Here is a 22,611-nt window from a genome sequence, read left to right as displayed (position 1 = left end):
AGCGCACTTCATTTTATCAGTAAAGCCTCTTGGTTTGCTTTTCAAAGAAAACAGATCTTACTTTTCAGCTCCCCAATAATTTGGGTTAGCTCCATTTGAAACAAATTAAAAAACAAAGAAGCCCACTACCCAATGAAGCCCCAAAAGCTCCTTGTTGCAGGTCTTAACAGCCCTCCCAGGATAAAACCTCCAAAGCTTGCCCCAGTCTTTCCATGCCAAACACCCAGACCCTGTGAGGGTGTAGAGATGTCAGGTCAGATGCACACATAAGATACCAGCTCTAGAAAGTTATCCTGCTGAGCTGAAGGAACAGTCTATGTGTGCTTCTTTAGCCCATAGCAAAAGCGAGATAAGGTAATAATCCTAGCCTGCAATGAAAGATTTACTGGAATCACAACATCTTACATCTTTATCACAGCCTCTGCAAAGCCAGCTGCTGGCTGTATCTCCTTCCTTGCACTATAAGTGCTTTAGCATATGCATGACCTGAGTCATTTCAGCATGCTAACTCAGAAGAGAACAACCCTGACCAAAGAGAGATCTGTGCTGATCGGTAAGAGGTATTCACTCATGGGGACTTGACACTGATTCTCAGTTAACATATGAACCACAAATTCCTTACCCATGCAAGTATTTTTTATTTGCTCTTGTGCTTGGTACCCTTGTGCTTGGTGACCCTGTGAAACCTGTAGATAAACACAGCCTAGTCCCAGCAGTGATCATTTATACAAGCAGCCCCTAATGTTGCAGTTAGCAACATCGAGTCCACGTTGCAGATTAAAATCAAGTATCTACAAGGAGACATTGCTTGTGGCTGCTTGCTTCTCCCCTCTAGGAATGAATGCTCACCCTACAGCAAAAGTACCTAAATAGGCTGTGAAGCAGTTCCTGATGTGTTGCAGCTTACTGGTTCATTCACCACAGTAAAGCTGACCTGATGTCAATGTTAACACATGTTGTGCCATAAGCAATTCCGGACACGCTTTGTGACCTGTCCAGTCATCCCTGCTGCGTGATGGCCATTTCAGCCAAAGCGTGGAGCAGATGTCCATGGTTGTGAAGCACTTCAGCTGCCTGAGTTTAATCCTCCAAGTCCCTTCTTATAGCAAAACACAACTGACTTTCACGAGCTTCATATCCTGCAAACCACCAGGATGTCAGCACAGCCCTGCCTTAGTGACCCTGTTCAGTCACATCAATGTCCCATTGAACCTTGTAGGTTCTTCCCCTTCTCTTAGATCAAACACACTAAGCAACAGTCCATGAGACACAATTTACTTCTGTAAGCTTCATGCATGGACTTTGCTGTGTTTCTTCATTTTACCTTAGTTTTGTACCTTCATCTGAGCCAACACATGGTAATTTCCCACCTCTCTGTTTCCCTGTTGGAAACCATGCAACTGTAGAGAGATCAGACCACACTACTACTGGGACCGCAGCCAGCAGTATGCGGTATGCCTGGCTTTTAACAGCTAAATCCTATCAAAAATAATGATGCAAATACAGGCACTCCTCCCCAAGACATCCTAATGCTTTCAACAACCTTTTAGGAGCATGTCATGCTGCTGCATGGGACAGAGGCAGAAAGGAACAAGCTTGGGACTCCTGGTACTTGCTGCGTGAACACCTGTGGGCTAAACGAACAGCCCTATGTCTGAAAGCCGAGACAGCTATGTGCATGTTTCTCAGCCACTGCATCACACAGCTGCTTCCTGAGGGCAGGCATGAACTGCATGGAATTATCACCTAAATGGCAGTCACAAGGTCTAAAGCTCTCCTTTACAATCTCATGCACTGATGTAGGACCAAGGGTCCTACCAAAGTATCCACCCTGAAGTACTTGTATCACCATTTAAGAGATGAAATCCCCTTTTTCTCCATGAACCTTGGATCTATTATGTCTCCAGCACCCTGGGTTTCAGCAGCTTATCCAGTACCACACAGGAAGTCTGTGAGAAGCAAAACTGAGCCTTGCAAGACCTGGCAGGTAAGCCCAGCCAACAACTGCAGTTGGTCCATGACACTGCCCTGCCCACATACTGCATGAGTATGGGCAAAGACACAAAGCTCCCTGACACAGAACTAAACTGATGGATGCAGAAGCATCCATCCTTCAATTGCGGTACCCTCTGTCCTTGAGTACCTCCCCTAATGCTCTCTGGAGTCATCTCTGCAATAAAAAAGTGCTTAACAACTCCTCCATCCCTACCAGGGAAGCACTCCATGGGCACTTGGCCCCTTGGGGCGGTGGAAATCGCCCCCCACCACTGTCCACTTCTGGAAGGCATGAAGGAGAGGCCTTGCCAGGCCTCATCAAGGGCTCCAGCAGCCTCTGACGGTGGGAAGCATGGCAGGGACAGGTGAGCCATCCCTGGGCCTCATGCAGCATAAGCTGCAGCACAGCTCCAGTCCATGCTGGACAGACTCCCTGCCTCCACCACCAGACCTGAGCACTGGGCCAGGCCCTGTCTTCAGGGCTGCCAAAGCTGCTGAAGCCTTCACAAACCCACTCCCCACAAACCACTGCACTCCCCCCAGCAGAGTGGGCACAGGAGGAGAAGCTCGCCTGGCAACGCTTCTCCATCCCGGTGACCCATGATGACCCCCATAGGTTTTGTACGAGAGGAACAATGGGGACAGGCCACAGCTCCTCTGAAAAAGCCTGAATGCTCTCTTGCAGCTGAAAAAAAAAAGAGCAGCCAACAAAGGAGCCTCTCCTGCAAGGGGCTGTGGTCAGCAGTAGGGGACAGGATGGGGCAAAGAGGGAGGCACATCCTTCCCTCTCCCTGCATTCTGCTTCCCCGCGTTTTTGCTCATGCCTGTGCAAAGACAAAAAATAAAGAACTGTGTATCCCCTCCTCCCCATCAACTGGAGTTTTTTTTGGGGCAGAGTTCAATTTTCAGCTGCATAGGGGCAGAGGAGGAGGATGGGGAGCACACAGGGAGAGCGGTACAGGAGGCACTCACCTTGCTCCACGGCAGCTCACGAGCAGAGCAGCTCGCACCTGCTGCTAAACCGCTCCTTTAGAGATAGGCTGCAAGAAACTTTGGGTCCAAGTTTAGAAAGCGAAAAAACAAAACACAAAACACTGCTCTGAGGAACACAAGGCTTTGCTGCCCCTTTCCAGACTTTTATTAAAATATGGGTTTTGAGCTCACAGCAGAGCAGAGGCGAGAACATCACCTCGGGAGAGGGAACTACCTCCTCTCATGTCTTGTCAGTGACCAAAGGAAAAATGACTGCCAACTAGCCTGCCCACAGAAAAAGTGCACGAGCTTTCTTTATTTGAATGCCTCTTCTACAAAGTTAAGGCTGCCTTCCAGAAAGATGCCTTAAAGCTATCAAAGGACAAACCTTCACCCTAACCCACTCAGTCTTCCCGAAGCATGAACTGGAATGGACCCGAGAACAAAAACCACAGAGAGTTTTCTGCTTTCTTTCAGAGGAGTGAAAGCCCGTAGACACCCATATTTAAATATGTAAATAGAAAAATAAACATAGAAGGGGTATTGTAATAATCCCTGCATCTTTATCATGGATTTTTAGAACAGAAGCTTCCCATGGTCCAAGTCAAGATCCAGCCCAGCCTGTGACAAGCTCTGTATGAACACATCTCAGAAGAGAGTCCATGGCCCCCAGGACAGCAAGTGAGCAAGATTTACTCTTGGAAAATTTTCCTGTATTGTTATTTGGTTAGAAATGGATTGTTTGAGAAGGGTGGAGTGAACAGCAAGAGAGTTGGCTCTGCTTCCACCTCTCTAATTATATCAAATGCGGGGCAGACTTGCTGGTGATGGCTTGAGTTGACTAGAGGGGGGGCAGCTTGCATGTTCTTTGTGTCCCCCTCAGTGCCAGACTGACACCCATGTGTTAAACAAACCAAGGCACACTGAGGAATAGATCCCGCCTCCGACATCAGAGAGGACTCTTCCTCCTGACAAAGCCTCATTCATCCACCAGCCTCTGCCATGAGAAAAAGAATACAAATCGGAGCAATAGCAGAATGTGCTGGCACTCAGATGGGACTTCACACTGCAGAGACATGCTTACATGCAGCCTCAAACAGCTCTGAGGCCCTAGTTCTACAAACCATCACTGCTTGGTTTAGATACTCTAAGTGTAGGCATACAAGAGACCATGCATTTCCCCACTACTGTGCCCAAAGCACTACCAGACTATCATAGAATAGTTTGGGTTGGAAGGGACCTTCAAAGGTCATCTAGTCCAACCTCTCTGCAATGAGCAGGGACATCTTCAACTAGATCAGGTTGCTCAGAGCCCCGTTCAGCCTGGCCTGGAATGTTTCCAGCCACAACCCCTCTGGGCAACCTGTAAAGACCCCTTTGTGCAAGTCACAAGGCACTTAATACTTCTCCCTGTGACAAGTAGCAATGGTTAATGCCCAAACAGCTTTCTCTAGGAAGGCAACAAAAGCATAGATGTTTTATCTTTTGGTAAATCTCTACAGAACTATGCTTGAACTTCTTTGAAGTTAACTGGTTCCCATTACAGAGAAACATACAGACAGATGCAGAATTCTGTGACTATTTTGCAAGCTCCTCTTGAAAGTTTTGCTTAACTAGCAGAACCTCAATAGCAATTTTTGTTTTAAGTCAAGCAAGGGAACAGTATGCACGCCTTCAGTATTCAGGGAGCTGTACTGCTCATTTGCCATCTCAATTGCCACCACCTCTGGTTATGTGATTATCATGAAATGATGCAGTTTGTGGTAGCTGCTCTTCCCACCCCAGCAGCCCATGAACTCAAACTGGCCCACAAGCCCAGCAGTCAACTGGTCTGGTGTAAAGGTCCCTGTGACAGAAGAGACACTGTGCTGGGGGCGCTGGCTGAGCAGTGTGAGCTCTAGCATGGCTCGACTGAAGCTGCTACCAGAGGACAGGCTCCAGCTGGCCACAGTGCTGCGATACAGCCCTTTGCCTGCTACAGGGCATGATCTGCACTGAGCATTAATCCCACCGGCCCCCAGCCCAGTCAAATCTCACCTGTGGCGTCAAGAGGGCGTCAAGAAGCCTCTAAATATTGAGCTTCAACTTAAGCGTGTACTGTAGGAAACACAAAACCAAGGCTTTAGTCGGTAAGGACAGCAGCAAATTTGCATACCATGGGAAGACTCCTATTATGAAAACCTTGCCAGGTACGCTTCCTGATGGTGTGTGAGTTACTATATATAACTCTATAATATTAAATTAGGGTTCCTATTGTTTGGGTTTTTGTCATTTTTCTTTTCACAACTCCTATTGCCCAAGGCTGCACGGATTCCCAGTAACAGCATGTGGAAATGCCCGGTCACTACATGGCGAGGGAGCATCAACAGACTGGGAAAAGGGACAGCACTGCATGGAGACCCAGTATTGAGCGGGGGATGAGGAGGCAGACTTCACCAGGGGACGGCTTGAGGAGCTCAGGCTGTTTAGTTTTCCAAAGACGAGGCTAGGAGCAGTCCTTGTCGCAGATCTGTTACAACAGTGGGGAACAGACGCGTGGTACTAAAGGCATCTTCTTTTTAGCAGATCAAACTCAAGATTCAGCATTCAGAGATCAAAACTAGACAACCGCAACCCAGAAATTAGGTGTAGCAGCATGTGGGTAATTAACCACTGCAGCAATGTAACAAACACAGTGGTATTTTCCATTTGTGGTAATTACTTAATCAAGTCTAGATGTTTTTTAAGACACGCTTTAAAGTCCAGAGCGAATGGAATTACTCAAAGAGGTGGATATATAGGCTGTATTATGCAAGAGGGTAGAAGTGAAGCACAAGAGCTCCTTCTGGCCTCACCATCTACTGATTTGTGGGGAAAATTGTCCTTCTTAGTGTCAGTGGAGTTTGTAGACAGCCAGATTTTTAGTGACAAGACATGCTGATGTTTACATGAAATAGTAATAACAATACATCATGTTTCACCCACACCTCTAATCTGAAATTTTCCAAGCTCTTTATTGTCACTATGTCAATAAGCCTGACAACTCAGCTTTGACAAACTGGCATTATCATCCCCTTTTCATCCAGCTTGAACTTTTTCAGAGTAGCTAATCATCTGCTTACCATTTACATGGGAATCAGGCTACCTGTGATCTTGGGCACCTACTTTTAGGCCTCTTGGTGAGAAAATACTCACATGGGTGCCTTGCAGAAGGCCAGGACACACTTTACAGCACTCAAAAACTCTGTATAACCTCCCCAGAAACATTCTGGTAACAACATGCTTTTTAAGACCAGGAGACAGCAGTGAAAACATTAAAAGGAAAAAAAAAATGACAGAGGATATTTCCCAGCTGTTTTGACAAACATCTTCATATATAACAAAAAAAAAAAAAGGTAATTTCCATTAGTTACCATGACAACCAACGGAAATCGCTAACCCATCTTCTCTTCCTTGTCAACCTTTGGCAGACCAGTCAGGGAAAGCAAGCGACTATGCCCCATGCAAGATCCTCTACTTAACCACAACATAAGCTCACAGGGAAATCTACATTGCCATAATGTCCAGCGCTCCCCTTATAGCACCATCTCCAATTTGTTTCCTCTGAGCTACAAATGGCTGGAGCTCCCCTCTGAGAGCACACACGCTCCAGAAATGCAATCCCCACTGTGAGACACCCCATCCCTCCCACCTTACACCCCTCCTCTCTCTTTCTCTGGCTCCATGCAAACATGCAACCATCTCTTCCTTCCCATCTGTGGGCCATCAGCTCACTTCTTAAATGTGGTCTGTAAGAGCCCTTTGTGCACTTTATTGCCTGGCAATTCTGGTCCACATTTTATCTCTGTTTTCCTCACTACTGTTATTGTTGTTGATAAGGATAATGACCCTCTACAGTGCTTGTTGCACCTTCTGCATGGAGCTTTTAAACTTTTTTTAACAGGAATGCATTCAGCTTCATAAGCCCTTCCAAGAGGCTTAGCACCATCATTATACGTATTTTACAGATACGAACACTGCAGCTTAGATGAATTAGGTGCCTTGCCCGAAGCCTACAGACAAATCAAGGCATGATGCTAAGAGTAAGAACAAATAGGTCTGGAGACAAGAGTCTGTTTGCATTTTCCTGATGCCTACAAGGCTCTGAAGTTGTTTGAGCCACATGCGCTCAGACTCCCCTTTAGTCCACCTTGCCAAAACCCCAGAACAAAGAAATATAAACCTGGAAAACAAAACAATATAAACCTGGAAAACAAAACAAAACAAAACAAACAAAAAACAAGCAAAAACCACAAAAAACCCCACAAAACACACACACAAACGCCAAAACCAACCAACCAAAAAACAAACCACCAACCAAAACCCAACAGTTGTCTCTGTTTAATGCTGGTTTACTGTTAACCTTGCATCTGCAGCCAGGATGGTCCAACTCACCCCAGCGTCTGGATGTGTGCTGCTGCACTGCGGAAGAGCTTGGCAGTGACTTGTGAGGCCATATTAATGCCCAGCTGTTCTCCTGTCTCGTTCGGCTTCCACGCACACAAAGTTCAGTGGCCCAGGCACTGCACTGACACTGTGAGGTTTCAGACTATTCATATACCACAGCAACATTTAAAACTCACCCAGTAGAATCTGAAATCCCCAAATATTCCACATAGATCGTGAATTTTGCTGTGCTCCCCTCCACTCCCCCATCCCAGCTCTGGGTTGCAGGAGTCACCAGCAAGTTACTCCATAATAGGGCCGAGAAAGGTGGCTCTGTGTGCGTGTGTAAACCACAAACCATTTTTGTGTCCCACGATTAAACACGCTTTGGCTCAGCTTCCTCCATGACACCCTCCTGGAGGACCTGCATGCAGCTCTGAGCACCAAGGAGGGAAGGACAAACCATAAAGTGTGAAGCTGAGCAACCACAAGCTGTTCGACGAGCTGCTTCTCACAGGTTCCCGTCTCGAGGCTGATCACATTTGGTGGCTACGAAGGTATGAACTGCAATCAGCAGGGAATACTCACAAAACACTTCTCTAGTCTGTAGTAAAAGCTGATCTCACACTGGAGCTTTTCCCTCGGGTGGGGCAGTAACTACTGCATCACAGCATCTACTTTTACAAAACTTATGAGGAACACAGTATATTGTAGGAAATTAATATACTTCACTAAAATGGCTGAAAGTGGGTGTTGGTTTTAAAAGTTATTCGAGGAGGTTCAAAGGTATCAACAAACAGAGAATAAGATCACATAAAGCTCCATTACTTTAGGCAGCCATGGAAAAACTGTTCTGCTTTGACAGGAGGAATGGAGCTGCTAGGAGACTAAAAGAAGTGGACTAAGCATGGAGCTGAGGGGCCCCCTAAACCGGCGACGTGTACATGATGGAGATAATAGTGTGGGGAAGGAACTGATTATCACTGAGCATGGGGGCGTAACTAGTATTGTTGGGACAGAATAAAAAGATTAATGGTCTACTTGCTCATAGAAGAGGACCATGAAGACACATTGAGTTGGAGATACTCCAGAGCATGTATCGTTTTTCACAGAACAGGAAGGGGGGCATCACTTATTGGGGATGTGTAAAACCGGATATGACAGGACCCTAATGGCTACAATTTGTACAGGCAGCTACTAATCCCAGGGCATGCAGTGATACACTGTAGAAGAAACAGTCTGTTTTTCTAATGGGGCATGCTTTGAACGATGCCAAAAAGCATTACCATGTTTTGTCACTATCCCCTCTGAAAATCTTGGCAAAACACATGGGCTGCGGGGAAGGATCCTGTGGGTGTGCACATGTCTTCCCACATACACTTCTCAGGTGAACAAAGGCCTGAGGACACGCCTCTTGCCCTCCTGAAGTGCTGGAGCACTGGAACAGGGTCCCCAGGGATGCAGTCACGGCCCCAAGTCTGACAGTGTTCAAGCATTTGGATAATGCCCTCAGACATATGGTATGAATTTTGGGGTTGTCCTGTGCAGGGACAGGAGTTGGACTTGATGATCCCTGTGGGTCCCTTCCAGCTCAGGACATTCCATGATTCTATGAAAGCTCGGCACAAGAGCAAGCCGAGACACCAAGGCTTGCTCTTTAACTGCAGACGGGGTATAGATTAGGCAGTTAAAATAAAAAAAAAATAAAAAAAAAAAAAAAAGCACTCCCTCCTTACTTTTACACATCCTCCACCAACGGGTCCAGGCCCTAGTCCTGGGGACATAAGGAATGGAGCTCCATGAGAAAGCAGAGGAGGCTCCATGGAGTCTCTGTTGTGACCTGACTTTGCCACCATGCATCCCCAGGGCAACTGGAGAAGGGGAGCACAGCCTGAATAAGATTAGGCGTATACTATTTGCGTGGCATTCATCATCGAGGGGCTGGAATACCCCAGAGCTTGCATCATACAGAACAAACATGCTGTCCTCAGACTGGAATACCGCAGCTTTTCTGCCAAGCTGAAGGCGATGCCTTCAACGTGAATGCTTGGTCCCCTGCCACCTTAATCTTCCAGAGCCCTGGGTTTGAATGCGCGAGCTGCAGACCAAAGCTGGGTCACAACCTTTTTGGTTATCCCTGAGGAATTTTTACTCACCCAGACAACGAAACGATCCAGACATAGCAAAAATTCCCTGAGGAAATCGCTTCCTCCTACATATAGGAAACGAGACAACAATTCCAATCCCTCATACATAAGCTTCTCAAACATAAACACGAAAAAGTGGCCAAAACACAGGAGGGGAAAGAAAGTCCCAGAGCAGCAAGGAGTACATATGCAAAGAGTTACGTCATGCATAAGGAAAGCTCTTGGCTTCAGGCTACAATTACAGCACTTAAATGGCAGGGGCCGCCCTAGCATGGAGGGCCCCCCCCAGGCACCATCCTCCGGATCAATTAATTGTTGGGAAAAAGCAGACTCTGCTGTCAAAACCATCCCTAGACACTGTGGCACTGGAGGCCAATCTGGCAACCGGCCAGCGCCTGTCCAATGGTCCCTTTTCTGCCTGTCCCGGAGGATGGACAGAAACTCCTTGTTCTGTCCTCCTGACACTCAACCCCCAAAATGCCTCAACCTGGCAGTGGGGTGATGAGGAAAGAGTGGCCAAGGGCAGCATTTCTGATGGCAGGAGGCACACCCAGCCCACGGGCTCCTGCCTTAGGACAAGGTTCACCAGTGCATCTCTCCATCAGAGGCAAGTACCTTTGCCAGCCCATCCCTGTCACCCCACTCTTGCTTCTCTCTTATCCAGGATTTTAATACCCCCTTCTCCCATCAAAACAAAAACTGGTTACTATGGGGTCCGTTACATAGCACCACAGTATTTAGAGAAAGTGGTTAGTGGTCCATCTCTGGGACAGCGGTTGACAGGGCACAGCCAAGGGAAACACTGTACAGAGAGCCATCCTACAGTGCTTATACAGAGGTGAATGAGATGGGTTCTAACAAGTGTTTCCTCTCAACTCCTGGTTTTCCTGGTGCATTGGGTATTTTCCTCAGACGCACAGGAGAACTGGCACCCTCTTCCCAGTGAGACAAAAAACAGATTCCAGTCTTCAAGCAGTGCTTAGTTTCTTCTGCCAAAATATTTGCTTGGCTGTCAAACAGTGGAAATGTGGGATCCACCTACAGCTGAGCTAATGAGATATCAAATCCCACCTCAGTCATCTGCCCCAAACCCCTTGTTCTTTCCAAATGTGTTCGTCTAAGAGGAACGTCCATATTGTTTCCAGGTTACGGACCCCTTGACACACTTCAGACAAGGTGAGGGTGTCTCAAGAAATTCCACGTGTGCAGACTGGAGCACAAGCTTGGTTTCCTTCATTATCTCTCACAGGCAACCTACAACGAATCCACTGCAACCATGGGCCCAATGTCAAAACCCAGAGGTACACTGTAATAAGTGGGAGAGCTAAGGCATAGAGCAGGCACTAAGATTTCATAGTATCTTCTATGAACTTCACTTGTGGGTAGCTGGTTTGCACAGCAGAGAAGGGACACAGTCCCTTGTTACTTACTGCTGGCTGGTGTCTTCAGTCCAGATCAGAGCTGAAGCACACTTCAGAGCAAGTAGTAAGAAAATACCATGTGCTTGTGCTGCGGTTATCTGTGCTTTAATACAGATAGCACAGAAGCCTCCAGGCCTGTTTATCTGCCATTTGTTTATTTACTGCTGCAATGCCTAGAAATTGCAATCAGAGCCCTGTAGTCAAGAGCAAATAAGCCCCTGCTCTAACGATCTCACATCTAACTTAGCACATTAGCTGTGGAAAAATCTACAACCTCTGGGAAAGTCAAGATGTGTATAACCCCGTGCCCGCCTCCCAGAAGCAGTTCTGGAAGGAAGCACGCTTCATAGCATAGAAGCAATCTGCTTTTTTCTTTTGCTAAACTCAGAGACAATGCTGGGAGGGATAAATCTTTCCAAAGAAATGCTGATTATTCATAGGTTAGCTGAGACATCACAGTACAGCAGAAGCCAACCCCCCTGAGTTGATGCAGCTAAATAAGGCATTTCTGGGAACCAATCTCATCTAGCTCACAAGATATGTGGCAAAAACACAGCCTGGTTAATAGGAGTCTCATGAGCCCGGAAAGACACATCTGGCTGAGATTTGTGACAAACTCTCTTCTGCACAAAGAGAAACATTCCCCAGCTCGTATAACACCACACACGAAAGATCAAAGGTGCCCCAGTGCCTCCTGATGGGTAAGCAGCTGTACCAACAACAGCAGCTGGAAAATGCAACAGGAGACTCTCAGCCAGTCCTTCCCTCCTGTGCTGGGAGCGGAGCTGCCTCCCAGGCAGCCCCCAGCAGCAGCCCCCTGTTAATTACCAGCAAAGGAATTTGCACTCTGGCAGATAAAGTCATTCACTCAGCTCCAAAGCATTTGCACAAAGCAGCTTGGGTCTGACGGCAGCTCCAACTGAGAAGGAGCACCAGGGTGCCACGCACACATACGTGCTCCGCAACGTCGCTTCTGCTTCAGAGCTTCTGCCGCGCACGCTGCTGCTTGGAGGTTGTGGTCCCATCAAAATAGCCGGGAGGCTGTTCAAACACTTGGACATGGGGCATTTGGCCAGTGACTCCAGCACAACACAAGGTGCCTCAGACAGAACCGCTTGTTTAGTCTCCCGGACTCTGATCCCTGGGACTATCCGGAGCACAGCAGCTGCCCCACGGCACAGCACGTGCCTTAAAAACCAGGCTTTGCATAGATGAGCCTCTGCCGTGTCCCCAGGATAGAATCACGTTTTCCCTGGCTCCCCATTTAAAACATGCTTATGGCCTTGATGAGGAACTCCAGCAATGCCTGGTCTGGCACTCAAGGACACAGTTTCAAGCAGGAAGATGCCTATAACTCCAAAACCAGTTCAGGAGAAAAAAAAGGATGCTGTATTTCCTTCCACTGAAGACTGAAGATGTGCCTGCTAGATTAGACCTGGGAAGGTAGTTTTATTACATTAGTGGGTTACATGTGATTGCTGGGATTTATTGAACAAAGCCAGTGCATGTTAAAAACAGCCCGAGTTACCCACATGACTGGCACCATGGTGTCTTTTCTTACCATGGACAAAAATTACCAGCGAGGACTGAACTATCTACAAAGTCTCTACCTCTTCATTTCAAAGGTAAACGGACCTTTCTTAAAATTATAACTTCTGGGCCAAATACAGCTATGCAATTACATCTCAACTTTCATTTATTCAATTTAATCTCTTAAGACAGCAGTTTTCAGCCTTCACCATTGCAAAACCATGGGAAAAGCTTAACCAAAGCAAGCTGACAATGCTGGCCAGACTATGTGAACAGCCCAATGGGAGGAAGCACACCAGGCTTTATGAAGACCAGCTGAACTGCCAGCTCCATCTCCCCCCAGGCACACAAGCACTTTGCTGGCAAAAGGGGAACAGGACTTGGAAGGGGTGGCGCATCACCCTTCCTGCATGCAAAAGCAGTCAAGTCAGATGGAAAAGAAGCGCTCAGGTGAGTTAAGCAGACAGAACTTGGCTGAAAACTTTGTCTTGTCTCCCCCCTCAACATCCTTTTTCGGCTTTTCATGTCAAAAAATTACACTGAGGGAAAAATTAATCCCAGGGTTACAACACGTAGAGACTGCAAACACTGTGCTATTAGAAAAGGTCATAAATCTGCCTCCAGATGCTTGTCATCGCCACGTTGCTCGGGGGGTATAGCCCCCTCACATCTGTCAGTATATCTCCTTGCGAGAGCCTCCAGCTCTCCTCCTCTAGCCCTTTTTAGGCAAAATGAAACAAGTCAGATTAAAATGTTTACATAACTCTTTCAAAAGGCTGGCTCGTTTGGCCAGAAATGGGTTAAGGACAGTTCAAGAGAACAGCTACGGGTCTCTGGGATTAATCTGAACGGCCAGAAAACTGGCAAGAAGCAGAGGGCATGCCAGGGCAGTGACCTCTCCTCCTGGCAAGGCTGGATTCGGGAACAGACTTCTGTCCGCAGCTCACGCCAATATACTCATGCTGGAGTAAGCCCCATTGCTAACGTCTAAAATTCATGGCGAAAAACAACTTTCCTGATGTTTCTCAATCAGGTTTGAGCCAAAATAATTTATGAAAACCACCTCACCCTTATTTCAAAATAAGTATCCTGGTGTGACATGTAACGATGCTGGTATAATTACAGTGGTACCACAAATGGAAGTGCTCCTGTACGCCACCCTTCAGACCTCAGGGACACTGTCCAACAGCAACTAGACTCCTCTCCAGTGTTAACTAGGTAACTTACTCCAGCAGGGTATGAACAGCTGATTAACTTTTAATACATTCATCAGACATTTTGAGCCTCTCCCTTTTCCTCTATTGCAATGGATGCTTCGCCCCCCACCCCCCCGCAAAAAAAACCCATACTAAAATAAAAAAAAAAAAAAATCACTTCATCTGCTTCGGAAAGCCCCAGATGAGAACACAAGCAACTTCACTTCTGTAACATCCCCGTTAATACGAGTGAACGGCTGCCTCATCGAGAGCCTGATCCAGGAAGAAAGCGATAAAAAGGACTGTCTGAAGCTGGTGGCTGGCTTCCATCTGAGGAGTACAGTTCACCATCTATTGCTCTTGTTACTATTACTGAACTGGGCCAAGAAAAGCTCCCAAGTTTTGGCAAGCCTCAGATTTTTCCAGTCTGCACAAAGTCATGCCAGGAACATTTACTGAAGCAATTTCTTTCTTTCTTTAAAGACTCTAATTATGCACCTAACAATGTTGTAGAAATGAGTCTTGTACAAAAACCCTGGTACAGTTCAGATGTAGTTTTGCCGACAAAAGGATTAGAAGCTTAAGGCTCAGTGTTAATATTCCGAACATACTGAAAGGCACAAAGTGCAAATTGCAGCAGAAACAGAAGAAATACAGAGGTTATCACTTCCAAAATCTGGAAAAAGGAAAACCACACAGGAAAATGCCATACTAATTTTATTAAATGCCAATCAGTAATGCAGGGAAGTGGTAATAAGAAACATTTAGAGGCAGGCAACCATCAAAGCCACCTCTCAAATGCAAGAGCTCGGCTTCAAGAACAGCCCACTCCCTAGAAAATGAGAAGGTCTAGATATCCCAGAGGGTGGGATACTGCTGGTGAGTGGACTGATGGTCATCACTCAGCAGCTACCAGCAACAAGGAATAAAACTGAACCCCAAAACAAAAGCTGTCTGAGGTGTCAGTTTTCCCTGAAACCAGACCCAAACCTCAGTCATCACTCGCAGGTTTTGCTGAACTCAGAGTGGCATAGAAGCAAAACATCCACTGGTTTGACACCTGGACCACTATCCCTGAAAACAGGCAAATCATTCATTTATCCACTCAAGCATGAACTGGCCTTTAAAACCAAGTTTTGAACATGATGGCTGTACACTTTTCTTACTTTCAGTTTGCAGATGAGGCACAGAGACATGACAGTACTTACACTTTGGAAGCCATCCAGGTATTCCAAATTAGAGTGCATTAGGCAAATAGCAGGACTTAGCAATTTGACCAAGTCAACACAATGTTAGTGGCAGTGGTGAAATCAAGGGCCAAACACACCTTGGCAATGTTTCTCTGGGTCACTGACTCCAAGAGGCTTTGCTCAGACCACTGCCATCACTATTTAGCTGTTATTATAAATTGTCTTATGAGTGCACTGCTGTGTATTTGCTTCCTATGGAGGTTTCTGGACTAGAACTGGTTACGGTTTATTTAGGGTTCCTAATAAAACAGATAACCATTCTGGCTTTTTCAGGACAATGTCAGAGGGCATGTATGGAAATGCTGACTACATAAGTACGTCACGCTTTGGGGATGAAAGTGTATTGCAATATTATCACGTACGGGCAGATGTGAAATGCTAACTCACACTACAGCTCAGTCCTGCTCCCCTCGGTTTTCACGACAGCCACGACTAGAGCTGTCTTGCAACCATCCCGTCTCACCTCTGCTCCTCACGTGCCCCAGCTTTTGCACTGTTCGACCCTTCAGCGAGCGGCTGGCAGTTGCGGGGAGTTCACCAAAGAAGCTTTGCTTATGGGGACAGAGCAAGAGCGATGTGTTTCACCCTAAACTGCCCTCTTTGCCATAACCAGGGCAGCATGGTCCACGGGCAAGAGGCAGAAAAAGAGGGAACCGTTTCTAGCAAATCAGATGTGTTTATGCTTTTTTTATTTTATTTTTTCATTTTTTTTTTGTGCAGAGCCAAACTGCGATGCTCTAGGGTGGGGCTCACCATCTGGGAGAAATATGTAGGGAGAAAAAATGCAGGCCGGGAGGACGAGCCGCCCCCCGAGCGGGACCGCTTCCCTCCCCAAGCAAGCAGGCTCAGCCTCCCTCCCCAGCCCAGCTTGAGTTCATTTTCCTCAAATCACTTCCACATTTCCCCCGCCGTAATTATCAAATATTTTGTTTCTGACCTCACTTTTTACGGAGGCCGCCGCAACCGGGAATTCAGGCACCGTTTATGTTCTGTCAACAGAGCTGGGGGGGCGTTGCGAGTTGGGGGCTTTCAATGGTTTTCAATGTCATTGCAGTAAAGGAAGGGAAGAAAAGAGAGAAAGAAAGACAGAAAGAGCGGGAGGGAGAGGAAGGGGCTACTCGGGGGAGCCCAGCCCGGCGGCAGGGGGGTCCGGCCCGGGTGGGGATGCATCTCCCTCACCCTCACGGAGGGGCCCGGCGGCCCCGCAACTTCCCTCCCGCCCCGGCTGCTACTTTCCCCAGTCCCGGCAGCTTCCCCTCCCCACTCCGGGATGCCGCCCGGGATGCGGCCCGGCGGCGCCGGGGAAGGGGGACGCGGTGGAAAACGCCAGAAGGAGCCCCGCGCTCCCCCCACGCCGGCCCGCCCGCCCCCGGCCCCCCGCCTACCTCGGCTCGCAGGCGGGCGACGGCCAGCAGAGCGCAGAGCAGCGGCAGAGTTTTCCAGATCTGCAAGAGAGGGAGCGGGAAAGGGGATGGGGGGGGTCGGTGAGTGCGGGCCGGGGCGGCCGCCGCCACCGCCGCCACCAAACTTCCCGCCGGGCGGCCCCGCTCACCATGCTGCGGGCGGCTGGCGGCACCGGCGGGGCAGGAGGAGTTGCGGAGGCGCCTTCCCCGGCTCCGGCTTGATCGGGAAGGGAAGGGGAGGACTCCCCCTCACCCCGACCCGCCAGCCCGCGGCTCCACCCCCGGCCCGACCCCCACCGCCTACCCCCGCCCCGGGGCCGGCTCCTCCCCGGCCCGCTGTGAGGGGCGGCCCCTCCCGGACCCCGCCGCTCCTCGGAGGTGTCCCCGGCGCTCCCGCCGGCGGGCCCCTCGGCGCCCCACTGGGGACTCGGTCGCCCCGTGGGCGGGGGGCTCGGGCCGCCTTGGCCCAGCGAGTGCCCGGGCGATTATTGCCCTCCGAGCCCTACACTATTGGGGGGCCAGGAAAAGCGGGGCGCAGTCATGCCCGGGTACAAGTGTCAGCCAGCCCGGCCAGAGAGCACCCCGCTGAGGGGGTCACAGCCGCCCCCCACGTTGTCACATAAAAAAAGAAGGGGGAAATTGAGGCACAAAATGGGCTTTCAGCTGTAGAAACCCGCTGTCTCCGTGCTCCAGCCCTGAGGCCCCGCTGAAGTGCCGGCCGGGGATACGGGGGCCATCCGTGTCGGGATTCAGGGGGGTTTGAAAACAAGGGTTTCAAGCCACTGTGTGTTAGGATCCAAATGGCACTGCCTGAGCGCAACTGGCATCTGGGGTGTTGTGCCAGGCACAGAGGGCTGTAATCCCACTTGAAATGCCCAGTAGTGCTCGTTCACATATAAATACCAGTGATCCTGTTGTTTAATCTCTTCAACTCTGAATTTTGAAAGCCTCTGGTAGCAGGAAGGCAGGACCTTACAATGCAAAGAGACAGACTGTCCCAGGCACATAGAGAAATCTCCACAGCAAGCAACGCCATGACACTGCTTGTCAAGGGCTTTTCCTCAAGTTTTAAGGTTGGCTGTAGCCAAAAGTGACACCACCAGCTTTCCAATCCCATTTTGCTCCATAACCGAGCATCCCCATAAACTGTCCATCTTCTTGCCCTGCTTTATTCTGTGCCCTCCATGTGAGCAGGCACCATGGGAGATGCTGGCATGTGTCCCCTCATTGTTCACCAAGACCAAAGATTATTTCAGCATCCTGCTGGAAGGAGTAAACTCTGGAAAAGTGTTATCCTGTATCAGCCCACATCTGCACTGATCACAGCAGCTGTGCCCTTTAGCTGTGCTTCCTCCTGCTATGTTCCCTCGCTGTGTTTTGTTTTTAGGACTACTGTTACTAATTTTGCATTTATGGAGCATCCTCTCCAAGCAAGTTCTGCTTCTTGCTGTGAGTGGTACTAGGCTATAAATCTATCCTGAAGAGATGCCTGATTATTTCATTGCTAATGCTGAGTGATGTGGTTTTCATTGTCTTTTTTTTAAAAAATACCTCACCTCTCACAATGTACCTCCTTGTTTTGGAGCCATTGATTGCCTTGCCTCATGACACAAAGCAGGCAGGGTTATGGCTGAACTCAGCCGGCCTCTAGTTTGCAGAAGCACCATGGGATCAGAATCAGGCTTACCCTGAGTCACCCTGATGTGAGTGCCATGATAAGAAAAAAGAAGTGAATAGCAAATGGTAAATACGTTTTAAAAGATTCATCAATTCCTGGCCTCTTGATGCCTGGCTCTGCACAAGAGCTACACGAGGAGTCTCTCTATCTCCAGAGGGTAAAAGTGACTCTTGGGAACAGAGCACTAGCAGGGGTCTCCCCGCTCCCACCCTGATATCATGGGCAATCACCTCATTAAGTGTGATTAGCCAGTGTGCTGGATTATATAGGTCACTATGAGCATGTTTGTTTGTTTGTTTGTTTGTTTCTGTGTAATCAAAGGACTGAATATGAAACACAATGTAAAGGATTAATCCTCCATTCTGCATTTGCATTCATGTGCACCAAAGAGTATTTCTTCAAGTTAGTTTTTATCATGTGGAAATGAGTAGAGGTGAAAACCAAAGTGCATCTCTAACACTAGCATCAGAGAGGATGTTACCTGTCCCACAGAGGACAGGTGCCCACAAGGGGAGACAGCTGTTTGTACAGCTACCCCCTTAAATCAGGTAAAACTTTTGCGTGCAGACGAGGCCTGCGTATCTCTGGAAGAGTGAGGAGGAACAGTCTTTAGCCCTTTGCTGGAAAGATGAGGATGGTGATAGAGCTGGAGGTGTTCGTGGGAGCATGGATGTCTGTTCTGTCAGGGAACTTACCTAGGCAGGGAAAAGTTGTATTGTTTCTTCTGTTACAGGCAGCACGAAACACTCTCAGCACATGCACCAGAGTCTACTATACACTGTGTATGAAGGCAGACATTTTATAATCAAATACATGATATCTGACAAACTTTTATTCCCAACTTTCACCATTATAAACTGTAAACTACAAAGAACTGGTGTGTACTTCCTAAGTGCATAAGAAATAAATCTGCCAGGAATCTTTGCTTTTCTGTGATGGACTCATAACATGGAGAGTGAATCGTAAGCACTAGAATAAAGGGAAAGTAAATGCATTTGCAGTTGTGCTTTCAAGCTGTGGCCATAATGGATATGGTAATTCATCATTGCTGGCTACACAACCGAAGTAGTATCATAAAAACGCTTTCAGCTAAAAGCTTCATTATAAGGTTGAACAATGTTCGCCTGAAATTTTGAAGGTTGCAATGCTCTGGTGGGCCAAAAAAATTGGGAATCATTGCTCTAGAGGGAAGATGTTATTCTATTACACACATCAATATTTTATTTCTGCTGACGCTTACTTTCCAGACACCACTACTTTTAAAACAAACATTTTGTTACACATTTTGAGATACACACATATATGCCCAAGTGGCCACACAACTGAAATTCAGTACCAAGCCATTGTCTGAGAAGCAGAGCGAAGAAAGCCTGGACTCACACAAGTGTACTTCTCATGGGTGGATACATTCTCCTGTGTTTAATAAAGTGCAGGCTGCAAGTGGAGCTTTCTCCATTCTTGGGCCACTGTCAGCATCACTGCCCTGGACTTTCCGGTGCCTCACGAGGGTTACTCTCATTCTGCAGCCTCTCCCTTATTACAGCATGTGCAAAGATATACACCCAAAGTGGTTGTGTAAGCCTCATTTCCTGGGGAAACTAAGCTAAACATGCACCAATAAATCACTTCTTAAGGCCTTCACCCAGCCCTTGTGGCTATACCATGATATCACCCTCTCCACATTACCTCACTCCTGTCCACCACCCACAGCTTTCATGTCTCCTCCTTTCCCCCCAGCCACATGAAACATCAGCCCTCAGGGATGGGGTTGTGCTTGCAGTGTTGTACTGAAGTCAGTGACCGCCTTGTCCCCACCGCATTTTAGGTGATGACTGAAGAAACCCAAGTTTTTTGTCAAGTGGCTTTGGGGATGGGGCAGTAACCTGCCCCACTGAAGAGTAAGAAATTTGCAGCAGTGTTATTTGGTGGAATTAGGAAGCAGGGTATTATTTTTGAACAGCAGGTCAGCAAGGTTGTAGCTGAGAAAGCTCAGCTCGTGTGCGACTGGAGGCAACTGTGTCATGTAGAGTTACGTGAGCAATGCCGAGGGCACTGGGCTTCTTCAGCCTGGAGAAGAGACCCTGTTTGGAGCAGGAGGATGGACTAGAGACTTCCTGAGGTTTCTTCCAACCTGAATTATCCAATGAGCTTGTTTATTCCTATAAGTCTGCTACAGCCTTCAAACTAAAATCACTCTCACAAGAGAAGTTCTACTCAGCCAGCAGCAGATTGGTACCCTCTAGGATGCTGCTAGCCCATGGCCTAACAGCTCAGAGCTGACAAACCCATTAGCTGTGCTCTTTGGGATATGCTCCTTTCAGAATTACTGTGATTCCTTACCCACAATGAACACAGCTTATGCACCTGAAGCAAGATCTGGCATGAAGGACAGAGCATTCCCGGGCAGTATGTACGTGCTGGTTGTTCACAGAGACCGCCTGGCACATCTACCCTGATGCAGAGGAGATGTGGCTTATCTGCTTAGATGAGCAAGGACCTTATTCCATCTAAACAAGGCAGTCACTAGCAAGGCACTAGTGCTCAGATAATTTGAGGGGTTCTAGCCTAAGTGCTACTGCCGCAGCTCGTTGGAGCCTGGCCCCAGAAGACCTGAAAGGTCTGATAATGCAAAAGGCAGCTGCAGGAGTCCAGCAAAATAGCCCTTGGGACCAGCATCAAGGTAAGGTGAGTTGTCCATCGTACAGGCAGGTGAAAGAGACCATATGGTTCCTAAGATGGATTTTCTAGCGTGTGATGCTACATCACAACCCAGCATGCAGGTACATACTGCCATGGAGATACGCTGCAAGGCAGAGCCCCAACTCACCTCCACACCTGCTAATGTCACATGCATTTCACAGCATGCGCTGTTAAATGTAACATTATTCTCCATGAGTGAGGAAACAATCATTGCTTCTTTTCATGTCCTTCCCCTTTATCTCCCACATTTTGAAGACACATTCACTGAGAAGTTGCTAAGGTCACTTCTGGCAGAGGAGAGAGTCGAGTCCAGGACTTTCCGATGGTATGATGTTATTACAGCTCCTTTGTCTTTCTGCATCGCTGAGCTACAGTGATGCACCTGGCTCTGCCATGTTCTATGCAATGAGCCCAGGCATCTTATCCCAAATGCGCTATTGCTGTGGAGCAAGCGGTTGTCCACCACTGGCAAATCCCGATTCACACAATTAAGAGCACTTTCTTCATTAGCTGAAACAGTAGGGGGCTTGTGCTCATGAATGTAGCAGGAAATCAAACCAGGTTGCCTTGAGCTCAGGCACAGGTTGTTATAATCTATCAATTATATTGCAACTTGCAATAAAACACAAGTGTTTCACATGCCACTCACTTGTCTCATCTCTCAATCACTGCTCTCATGCAGAGGCAAGCTTAACATTTGACTGAAATACCCAGCAAAATTCCCCAGAGGGGTGCTAATTCTTGCAATCCTGCTGTAAAGCAGAAGGTGCAGATCATCACTTGTGGCTTGGCTGTGGGACCCACAGCTCTTGACTACCAAGTGAGAGAGCCAAGTGCCAGTGGGCATTTCAAGGGGATGCATTGATAAGCCCCCTTCCCTCACTCTCTCAGCCATGCCTTCTCCCTTCCCTGCAGTATTTGAACCCCGCTGAAGCACTGCTTGAAGCCAAAGCTGAAGAGTTGTTCCAGCGCTGGGGAGAGGAGGTGCTGTGGAAGAGCTCCTGGAGGATGATGCTTCAGAACATGCTGAAAAAGTATCTGCTGGTGGAGGCACATTGGTCAGGGAAATCAGCTCCTTCAAACTAAGGATACTGCCAATAAAGGTCTGTGAGATCCCCCATGGCTGAGGCAACAGGGCTGGGTTACACCTGGATTAATATGAGCATCATAGGAGATGTTGGGGTATGTGGACCCAATCCCTGTTTGGAAAGGGAGAGCATGGACGCAGAGCTAATGAGCCTGGTGAGACGTGGGAGGATTTTGTGTAGAGGCTTTCATGTGCCTCAGCACCATGCAATCCATCTATGACAGATGGGAGCTCAGAGACCTCTAAGGTCACCCTCTACAGAGCAGCTCTGGCTGGGGATGTCTCCTACCATACATAATCTGTCCACAGCTGTGTGGTGATGGAAATTGAGTGCACCTCGAGATGCCACTGATTCATTCAAACAATTGCCAGATCCTGGCTCTCAACACTGTTACAGGACTGTCAGAGAGCATCTTGAACTCACATCCCATAGCTACCTACTCCTTACTCTTGCATTATACATATACAAAAACCTCTCACAGATTGTGCAGGTCAGGTCTATGGATCAGAGGACAGGAGTTCCAGGGTTCTCTTACCCACACCCTGAGTAATTTTGCTGGCTATTTCTAATCCTCCAAGGATGGGCAACCCACTAGCATAGAATATACTCAAACACACTTAGCTATTTGTCCCAGCCCTTGGCAAAGCCTGCAATGCTTGCTAGAAGGCGTTCAGGAATTTTGCTGCTCAGAGCGTGTTTGAGTTGTGTGAGTTGTGCCTGGGTCAGTGGGGGTTGGGTGTGGAACAGCAGCTCTGTGAGTCACCAGAGGTCTGTGAGATCAGGAGGAGAGGTCCACACAGCCTTATTTAACTACAGGCTCTTGCGAC

At 48.0% G+C, this 22,611-nt stretch overlaps 1 protein-coding gene across 1 annotated transcript in view; it reads right to left on the bottom strand.

Moving 5' to 3' along the window:
- The window catches only part of FSTL1 (follistatin like 1), a 56,265-nt gene extending 39,670 nt beyond the window's left edge, over positions 1-16,595 (bottom strand). Inside the window, exons 1-2 of the mRNA XM_082056771.1 lie at positions 16,468-16,595; positions 16,301-16,360 (exon numbers count right to left, since the gene is read on the bottom strand). Coding sequence (XP_081912897.1) covers positions 16,301-16,360; positions 16,468-16,470 — 63 coding nt within the window. The 5' untranslated portion in view covers positions 16,471-16,595. The remainder of the gene's footprint in view (positions 1-16,300; positions 16,361-16,467) is intronic.
- Between the last annotated feature and the right edge of the window lie 6,016 nt (positions 16,596-22,611).

Source organism: Streptopelia decaocto, assembly GCF_964273445.1.
Source record: "Streptopelia decaocto genome assembly, chromosome: 1".
Classification (NCBI taxonomy): domain Eukaryota; kingdom Metazoa; phylum Chordata; class Aves; order Columbiformes; family Columbidae; genus Streptopelia; species Streptopelia decaocto.
This window is presented reverse-complemented; position numbering and strand designations above follow the sequence as displayed.